This window comes from Clarias gariepinus, chromosome 25 (genome assembly GCF_024256425.1).
Source record: "Clarias gariepinus isolate MV-2021 ecotype Netherlands chromosome 25, CGAR_prim_01v2, whole genome shotgun sequence".
NCBI classification, from domain to species: domain Eukaryota; kingdom Metazoa; phylum Chordata; class Actinopteri; order Siluriformes; family Clariidae; genus Clarias; species Clarias gariepinus.
In genome coordinates this window covers 12195001-12205718 of record NC_071124.1, presented here as the reverse complement: position 1 = coordinate 12205718, position 10718 = coordinate 12195001, and the positions used below count along the sequence as shown (strand labels likewise).

The window sequence follows — 10718 nt, the reverse complement described above, 5'->3', positions numbered from 1 at the left end:
TCCAGTGAACCACCACAAGCTAACCTTTGGCTATATTTGATCACCAATCTGCACACAGAAAAGACTTGAGTACTGTACTAAGAAGCCACAATCTTAATGACTAGCTGTGGTTAATGAGAATGGCCGTGCCATCTATTCCTCAGAGACCACAGCCAATGCGAGTGCACAGGTGATTCAGAGACAGACACAGATTGTTCCTTATGCATCATTTATCACCCCCATTTAAATCCACAAATCCACTGAACGAGAACAGGGAGTGCCAGTACAGTACACTCGGCTAAGTGTTAATTGCGATTATATTAATCATTTATTTCTCTATGTGGAAATCTGTTCTTGAAAACTGAAATTGTAGTTGTGCTTTATAAACAATTACGTATCATACAGGTTATCTAGGGGGTTTTAAAATTATTGTTTTCTTATGAGTAAACCTATGCTCATATTTGACCAAGAAGAAGAAAACATTGTAAAATGTAACCTATACTCATGGACAAAATATTACAAAATTTCTGTCTAGTAAATAAGGAAGTTAGATGTTATTTAAAAAAAAAACTGTGTCCATCAGCACTAGAAATACAAAATTCAGAAGTTAACATTGCCCCACGATTTGGCATTTTTTTCATGTCCAGCAAATCCACCTGCGACCAAACATCATTGAGTAGTCTGACAAATTATTGTGTAACTCTGGAATACTAGCCGCAATAGTGGCAGTGTTTTTTCTATAATTCCTCAAATTACACCATCAAATTCGTCTGTCTTGTCTTGGTGTTGTCACTCTTGGACTTCTAGGCCTAAGGCAATCAGCAGTAAAACCAGTTGTTCGGAACCAGTTTCATAGCCTGTGAAATCTTACTTCTGGCAATTTCAAACCATCTGGTGATATCTGCTAGCATTACACCAAGTTGAAACATTGATCCTCTCTCTGCTAGCATTGTCTAAATGGGGCATGATAAATAGAGGATGATGACAGAATGCACAATCAGGATGTTTTCCTAACATTCCTAAGCCGTAGCTGCTTTTATGTCTGTGTTGTCCTAGACTCATGCATAATCTAGAACTTTTGAAGAACTTTTATAACACAATGAAGCATTTATATTATATTTTCTGGTCATTTACAGTGAATTACTTTGATAGCAAAGAGGGCAAGTGAGAACACAACACACCTTTTTCCTTGATTCAAATGCTAATTAAAATAGTTTCAAATTTAAGGTTTTTAATTTATTTTGAATTGTCTGGTACAGCAGTTGCCCAAATTCCCAGGGGTCACCATCTATATTTAAAATAAGCTTTCTGATTTAGTTGTTTTTATGTATGCAACATGTTAGAGGTGTTGACATTTGAGATGCTTTTGCAAACCTTCCAAGATTACTTTGTTAAATATTTTGAAAATGTCATAAATTTTATTATATTTATTATCATTTATATAATAAAAATGAATATTAAAATAAATGATAAATTATTAGGTATTTACTGAAGTGCACAAATTATTAAATAATAGCATGACTTAATGGTATCATAGTAAGATGTGTGCAAATTGGGCAGCATAGACAGTGCTTTTTAGTTGTTGTTGTTTTTTTTTTGTTTTTTTTTCAGTTCAGCATTTTTGCCTTCACATTACTAATGTGTCCGTTAAGAGAACACACCCATCTGTGAAGTGCTGTCACTTCAGAATCAGATTTGATCAAAAGGAGCATACTGTAAATCCGGAATATCAGCCACCTTGGACAGTAATTGGCTTTTGACCCAAAGATACTAAAGGTCATGGTGATGCATGTACTGGGAGATGCATGTACTCACCAAGGCATGTGAGGTGACAATGCTTTCTGATTATGTATGGTGCCGCTCAAGGTGCATTAGCAAGTGACCTAATTCAAAAGTGAAATGAATAAAATACAAAAAGATAAAAAAAAATACATAGTGTGGAAAACAAAGAAAGAAATGTGCTAATTTTCAAAAAATAAGCTTTTTTGTTTGTTTTTTAACTAATAAGTACCTTCTGTGGAGAACATTATTTCAAAGCAGGTACGGTGCATCCAGATGGTATTCACAGTGAATCACTTTTTCTATATTTTGTTATGTCACAGCCTTATTCTAAAATGGATTAAATTATTTTTTTTCCTCAGAATTCTACACACAATACCCAGAGGTCCTCTGGTAGATTGTTACAGAGATAGTTGTGAAAGGTTCTCCTCTCTCCACAATCAGGCCTATATGGTATAGTGGTATAAGCCACTCCTTAGTAAAATGCACATGGCAGCCCGTCTGGAGTTTCCCAAAAAGGCAACTGAAAGACTCTCGTGCCATGAGAAACAAAATTCTCAGGTCTGATGAGACTCTCTGGCCACTCTACCATATAGGCCTGATTGGTGGATTGCTGCAGAGATGGTTGTCCTTCTGGAAGGTTCTCCTCTCTCGACAGAGGACCTCTTGAGCTCTGAAAGAGTGATCATTGGGTTCTTGGTCACCTCCCTGACTAAGGCCCTTCTCCCTTGATCGCTTAGTTTAGATGGCCGGTCAGACCTAGGAAGAGTCCTGATGGTTTCGAATTTCTTCCACTTACGGATGATGGAGGCCACTGTGCTCATTGGGACCTTCAAAGCAGCAGATTTGTGTCTCGAGACAATCCTGTCTAGGAGGTCTACAGACAATTCCTTTGACTTCTGTATCAGTGTATTCTGTGTGTGTGCCTTTCCAAATAATGTCCAATCAACTGAATTTACCACAGGTGGACTCCAATTAAGATTCAGAAACATCTCAAGAATGATCAGGGGAAACAGGATGCGCCTGAGCTCCATTTTGTGCTTCATGGCAAAGGCTGCGAATATTTATGTACATGTGCTTTCTTCATTTTTTATATATATATATATATATATATATATAATTTTGCAAAAATATCAAGTAAACTTTTTCATTTTGTCATTATGGGGTGTTGTGTGTTGAATTCTGAGGAAAAAAAATAATTTAATCCATTTTAGAATAAGGCTGTGACAACCAAATGTGGAAAAAGTGATGCCCTGTGACTACTTTCCAGATGCACTGTAAGAATTTTGAAAAAATGTCAATCCTGATACGAGATATGATGCTTTTGAAAAATAAGTAATATGTCTAGATTTAAAAATAACAAAAAACATCAACTATTAATGTTTAATAAATAAAACAACAGATTTATTAAAGTAAGTTTTTTGTATAGCACTCATAATAAAGGCATTTTTACAAAGCACTTTTAATGGATAAGCTCAACATATATTTTGTGCAAAGTTTAGCATACACTTAAACTCTGAGACTGTCACTCAATTCTGAACACTAATTAGAAGGCTCTTTTGAAACTGTGGGGCTTTGTTAGACGAAAGCTCTGACCCCTGCTGTAGTCTTCATTATACAAGGTACCAACAAATATCCTCCACCTGTTGATTGAAGAAACCATAGCAGATCATAGAATACCAACAGGTTTCTAGGGTACTGTGGCTTCCAAAGCAGTAAAGGAAAGAAGAAAATTTCAGTAAGTAAATCTGGTAATTATTCTTTGTGACAGTACTTAAACGTTCTTGCCTATGCCCCATATGTTTGAACTTCTCACTTTTCTCAGTCATGCAAGTGCACTTCTCCACTTATTTCTCTTTTAAATATGGCAAATTATACAATTAAATTTTGTGTTAGACTAAAACATCTGATACTAATGACTTTGATTTATAACATAAGTGTTTTCGAACTACATATATGTATGTATGTAAAAATATAGGTGATATATACAGTGGCGTGAAAAACTATTTGCCCGCTTCCCGATTTCTTATTCTTTTGCATGTTTGTCACACAAAATGTTTCTGATCATCAAACACATTTAACTATTAGTCAAAGATAACACAAGTAAACACAAAATGCAGTTTTTAAATGATGGTTTTTATTATTTAGGGAGAAAAAAAAATCCAAACCTACATGGCCCTGTGTGAAAAAGTAATTGCCCCCTGAACCTAATAACCACCCTTAGAATTCATGGTTCCATCTATCACAGCAAGCCTTCCAGGTCCTGAAGCAGCAAAACAACCCCAGACCATCACACTACCACCACCATATTTTACTGTTGGTATGATGTTCTTTTTCTGAAATGCTGTGTTACTTTTACGCCAGATGTAACGGGACACGCACCTTCCAAAAAGTTCAACTTTTGTCTCGTCGGTCCACAAGGTATTTTCCCAAAAGTCTTGGCCATCATTGAGATGTTTTTTTAGCAAAATTGAGATGAGCCTTAATGTTCATTTTGCTTAAAAGTGGTTTGCGCCTTGGAAATCTGCCATGCAGGCCGTTTTTGCCCAGTCTCTTTCTTATGGTGGAGTCGTGAACACTGACCTTAATTGAGGCAAGTGAGGCCTGCAGTTCTTTAGATGTTGTCCTGGGGTCTTTTGTGGCCTCTCGGATGAGTTGTCTCTGCGCTCTTGGGGTAATTTTGGTCGGCCGGCCACTCCTGGGAAGGTTCACCACTGTTCCATGTTTTTGCCATTTGTAGATAATGGCTCTCACTGTGGTTCGCTGGAGTCCCAAAGCTTTAGAAATGGCTTTATAACCTTTACCAGACTGATAGATCTCAATTACTTTTGTTCTCATTTGTTCCTGAATTTCTTTGGATCTTGGCATGATGTCTAGCTTTTGAAGTGCTTTTGGTCTACTTCTCTGTGTCAGGTAGCTCCTATTTAAGTAATTTCTTGATTGAAACAGGTGTGGCAGTAATCAGGCCTGGGGGTGACTACAGAAATTGAACTCAGGTGTGATTAACCACAGTTAAGTTATTTTTTAATCACTTTTTCACACAGGGCCATGTAGGTTTGGATTTTTTTTCTTCCTAAATAATTAAAACCATCATTTAAAAACTGCATTTTGTGTTCAATTATGTTATCTTTGACTAATAGTTAAATGTGTTTGATGATCAGAAACCTTTTTTTGTGACAAACATGCAAAAGAATAAGGGGGCAAATAGTTTTTCACACCACTGTAATGGGGAAGCCATCCGTACTGGCAGAATTAGGGAGACCACTGTGCCAATAGAAACATTAGTGCAACTGTATTCTATATTAATATTCCTCACATGTAAATCTCATATTTAATTTGGAAAGTTTTTATGGCCTATACCTTTGGCTCTAGTCATCATAAGTGACTATCAATCTATTCACCATCGACAGCTCCAGATCTTTATTCAATAAAAAGATTTTAGTCTTTACATATTCAATCAGACAAAATAAATTATTGTCTTACTATTCCATACATGTAAATCTTAAAAAGAGGAGAAAAATTAAACAAAGAAAATCGAAGGATTCATTTATTAATCTATATAGAAAACAAATTGAAACTGTTATTAACATGTTATTAGAACCTCTGCTCTACTTGGTATATATACCAAGCCAGGGGGCATTGTGGAGAAATGGATTATGGGATGCCTTTTAGCACAGAATCTGTCATTATCACTTGCTGCTTCCAAAGTAGGGAAACAAGTATGTCCACAGATGCTGTAATCGTTCAACTTTCAAAGAGAAAGGTTGAAACCGAGTGTTTGGATAAAGGTCATTATCATTACACTGTGATATCCAGCAGTCACCCTGTGGCTCTCTGGGCCACCTGTTGCTTGGCAACTGCCTGGAGCAGAACAGGATCTGTTCTCTCTCGCATTTAACACATCCAACTGGACAGTGGGGCATTTTGCCTCGTTAAAGTGATTGATAGAAAGTAAAAATTGTAATACAGTTCTCTTTATCTTAATGTTTTCTGCCCTTTGAGCATTTACATGGGAGACAAAACAATATTTTTTATTCTTTGAATGTGTTGCTATAAGAGAAAGTGTGGCTTCTGTGCATCACTTAACTTATTTTATACCTAATGTTTGACTTACAGAACCAGCTATTTATATTTATTTTTTTGGATAGCCTACACCACAGAAAAATATGGAGAAGAGTTTTAGGTATGATGGGGTTCACTAAACTACAATATCTAAAGTTGTATTTTATGAAGGAAATTATAATTAAGTGACCCAGAATTAAGTGCTTTTACATTAAATGTAATTTAATATGGCTAAAAGTGTACGTACATACTGTATTTCTAACTTGAACAGATTTCTCTTCCTATAACATTAAAAGCACTCTGTTCTTTACAATTATTACTAAAGTATACTGTAATTACTTACTGGCAACTATTTGGTACCTTTTATGCAAAATAAAAAAGCCAATTAGATATTCCCCTTAATGTGAGCTCATACAAGAAGATACTGTACAAGAAGGCTTGTCGCCCAGCTCCACCCAGCTGTGCAGTGCTCTGCTGTTCGCTGGAAGTGCATGACTCAGCATTAGCCCATTTACATAGAAAGTGAATTTGCATGTTTAAAAGATACAAATTTTGGGAACTTCTGAGCTCTATGTTAATTTAAAAAATGGATCTCAGAAGTTCCCATATTTAAAGGTCCCATATTTTATTATGTTAATTAAAGTAGGAGTAAAATATAGGACCTTTAAATAAATCTTGGCTAAACTCTCTGGCTGGAAAAAAGTTTAGAAAGTTGTGCCTTAAGTCTTTATTAGGCTTATTATTTGATTATTATTTTAACATATTGTTTGGTATCTAAAACTGACAGGATACAAACTGATTGTTTGAATCTTCTTCTTCAGTACAATATACGCTCTCTTTTTAGTGTATAGAAAAATGTTTTTTTTAGTTGTTTATCTTACCTCATTTTTAATTTGACACAGGTTTTTATGCCATACTGCCTTTGGCTCTAGTCTTCACAAATGGTTGATCCACCATTGACACCTCCAGACCTTAATCCAAATAAAAATTTAGAAGCCTTTTCATATCCCTGTTACAGACATAATGAATTAATGTGAGCTTTGTGAGCTGGACTGTTTCTCCCTGCATTAACATACCTAATTTAGTTCGAGAAGATGAAGGGTCCATTCATGTCTGGGGTTCTCTGACTAATTAACACACATTCACGCATGCATGCATGCACACACAGAGCTGTACTCTTTGTGATTTCACTACAAGAGTGCACATGAAAAAGGATACATTAACGTACTGTGTATTGAATCTGTCACTGCGCTTTATTCACATTGCTGTAGTAATTTAATCCAGCAATTCACTGCTGCATCAAATTAAGTGCTGTGGCAGTAACGACACAAGAGCACAGTGGAGTAGTTCTGTTGGATAGAAAAGGAAACCTGTAGTTTTAACAGAAAAAATATGTTTTACTCAGTTGTGTGCTCTCTCATCCTTTATGCAAGTTGAACTTAAAATGATCTAATATTGATATTGACATTACAGTAGACTTCTATGAGTGTATCATTGGGAACATTAATATTTTATAATTCCGATGGAGTCTGTCACACTTAGATTTTTTTTTTTTTACCAGTATGCAGCTTCTGAATATTTGATCTTTGATTTTTTTCTGTCTTCTCTACTGTAAAGATTTGCAGGTAAGCCTAGTAAGAATCATCCCCAGGCCTGGTTACTGGATGATAACCAATATATGTTGCCAAAATTGTAATTACGCCATAAACTATTCTGCAGTAAGGATTATTTCAGGAGACTTTGGGCACAAGGCAGGGTACGAGGCCTAGGACACTTGGATGACACACACACACACACACACACACACACACACACACACACACACACACAAACAAACAAACAAACATATGCTCATTAGCCTAATCTGCATTGTCTTTGGACTGTGAAAGGAAACCCAACAAGCACAGGAAGAACATAAAAACTCTCTTAACACAGACCCAAGGTGGACCCTGAACCTGGTGGTGCAACGTGACAGTGACTGTCAGACTAACCACTGAGCTACTGTACAGCCTAGACTGTATCTATGGAAGGAGTTACATGCGTTGCCCTCTAAAGGCCAGATTGTGTTACTTTGTTTAAAGTATTGTTACATCTGTGATAGGTGGTAACCTTTTTGCCTCATAATCTTACACATAAAACATTCACCCAGTGAAACAAAAATAAATGTTTTTAGCGGCTCTTTTAAAAAAAAATCATTATTTTAAATGAACTATGATTTTGTAGCCAGTGTCATTTGATCAGTTTTAGGCTCAGAAACATTATGTGTCAATTAAAAAAAAAAGACATTAGCTGTTAACCTGAATGTACTCAATGACCACATTATTAAAGAGTGGCTCTGAGAGCATGAGAAATCTTTTTTAAACATGATTTGACAACCATACTGGGTGTCTTTATCAAAGCTATTGGTGGTCAAACGAAATATTAGAGTATTTTTTGGACAGGCAGTGTATGTAGGTTCCTTTTAGGCGTGTTCAGTTTATAAAAATCTCCTGAAGCTTAAATCGTTGTTCTGCAAAACAGAGTGCAAAATAAGATTTAACAGCAAACTAGAACATAGAGATTATATTTCATTTTATTTTGTCATATCTCTACAGAGTACCAAACCACTTTACTCCATTCAGTTTCGGTGATAAATAAAAACAAATGAGTCAGAAGAAAGAAAGCTTTGGTTCATTTATTTCCACCCGAAACCCCGGCGTCCTCCACACCCTCGAACAGGTGTAGCAACGCGGATTCAACCGGTCGTGTTCAACATACACCCCTCCGCCCTATACAGGCGCACTCCGTGGCCAGTGGTGTAGACGCCCCGTGTTAGCGCACTCTGCGTTTCTCTAGGCTGTTTGAGATCAGGCTCCGGTCTCGCGCGCAGAGGAGGAGTTCCGCACTTTCTGTTTGAAGCATTGTGGGAGAGACAGCAATGAATCCGGCTGAGCAGCCTGCGGAACCGCGAATTAACTAACTTATAACTCTACAAACACACTTTGTTTCACAAAATGGTAAGTAGCATGCGTGTATATAGATTTTCCACGCTAAAAGCGCAAGTTTGTCGCCGTGGTCACAGTTGTTTTATGGACTAGAAGAGGACAGGTCGCTAGCCTGCACCTGTTCGCACCTGGTAGCTGTTTACCTCCGACTTCCGTCCGCATTTATCCGCAGAGTTAGTTCGACAGGAGTCTTTTTTTTGACGGAAATAAGTCAATTAATATGGATGAATGAAGATAGATAATCACTAAGTAAGAATTCTGAGTTTATTTTTAATTTCTGACCTTGGGTCGTTATCTCGTCTTAAATAAACACTTCCGGGGAGGTCAGCGCTTTGTAGTGCTTCCATCATTAAACCCACCTCCAGAAACACAGTGCCAATACTTCTGCCACGTCTCCTGGACATGGATCGTATTATCGTATTATCCTTCATCTCTGTTCAGTTGATCTGTGGCTTTCCGGGATTTTCTAGTCTGTAGTTCTGATGTAAACTCGCTCTTCCCTTAAACTTTTCTGTGAGTTTGTATTAAACACTTCACCAGGTAACACTGCTGGGTTTGGACTGAAACTCTCCTGAAGCCTGTCTCTGTTTTGTATTTAAACATCGAAAAGTGCTCTGTGTGATTTTAAATAATTATGCTGTATGGCCAAAAGTTTCTGGATATCTTTCTTTCAACATCATACTCCGGATTCAGTCCTGCCTTGCGATTATAATAAACTTTACTATTTTGGGAAGGATTTCAACTTCAGTGTTCCTTCAGTGACAGGAGCGTTAGTGAGATCAGGCACCAGTGTTCATTGGAGAAACCCCGGGTTGCAACCAGCATCCCACAAATGTGTTCAGTGGGTTTGATATCAGAACCACTTAAGCTGTTCTGCTTAAACACCGGCAAAGCGTATTTTCTATGAAGCTGACTTTGTGCAATGTCATGCTGGAGCAGCTTTGGGTCTTTCAGTGCCAGTGAAGAGAAAATATAATGCTAGTGCATATAAAGACATTCTAGACACGTGTGTATCTTAAGGTTTGTAGCTGTAGTTATAGGAAGGCTCATAATGGTAACTTCATACCTAGGTCATGCATCTGAATATTTGTATAACTTGTCTGATGCACACATATCCGTCTGAACTGGAGGGTGTGTGTGTGTGTGTGTACAGGTATGTGTGTTTCTGGGTGGTTATATAAAAATGTTGTATAAAAATAATATATATTTTTTATATACTTTTTTGTTCAGTCATTTCTTGATATTTTTGTATATGATGATTGTTCAATAAAGATAATTAGTAAAAATAATTTTTTAATTCCTTATAATGCACAGTAGTGACCTATTTTGTGTGTACATGTGTGTTAGTGATTATTTTCAAACATCAGAAATAGGAGGTGAACCATACACTATCCTTTAGGCTTCTGAAGAAATCTGCAGTTCTGTCCGTTATAGCGATGTTGAATCTCCCTGACGGTTGTAAGTCAGCTACACACTGTATGATTTGGCCTGATTTTTTTGAATAGTCGTGAGCTGAGAACAGTATTTAATGCTGTTGCAACCATTTTTCTGGCAGTTAAATTTCAGAGTGTGAGCACTGCTAGGCCAGTCATCTAAAAGACACCAATAACTGTGTTTGTAGCTCTCATGAAGAGCTAAAATACAGTAAAGGTGTTAAAACCTTAACAAAGTATACTAATGAACAAAAAACAAATACAGTATCAAGTTTCTGTTTACACCATTATATTATAAGCTAGTGGTATGTAGTTATGGTGAGTCTATAATTAGGGCATCTTCATCATATAGTCTGACATGGAGAACATTGTGCAGTCTATCATTGTGACATAAAGAGTAATAATCCTTAAAGACAGCTTATGCCACAAAAAAGGCTTTAGGTCTACCATCAGCCACACTTGTGGCTTTCATTTTTTCGAA

The 10718-nt window shown here is 36.8% G+C and overlaps 1 protein-coding gene across 1 annotated transcript in view; it reads left to right on the top strand.

Moving 5' to 3' along the window:
* Positions 1 to 8659: 8659 nt before the first annotated feature.
* The window catches only part of ap1s3b (adaptor related protein complex 1 subunit sigma 3b), a 13414-nt gene continuing 11355 nt past the window's right edge, over positions 8660 to 10718 (top strand). Inside the window, exon 1 of the mRNA XM_053486629.1 lies at positions 8660 to 8816. Coding sequence (XP_053342604.1) covers positions 8814 to 8816 — 3 coding nt within the window. The 5' untranslated portion in view covers positions 8660 to 8813. The remainder of the gene's footprint in view (positions 8817 to 10718) is intronic.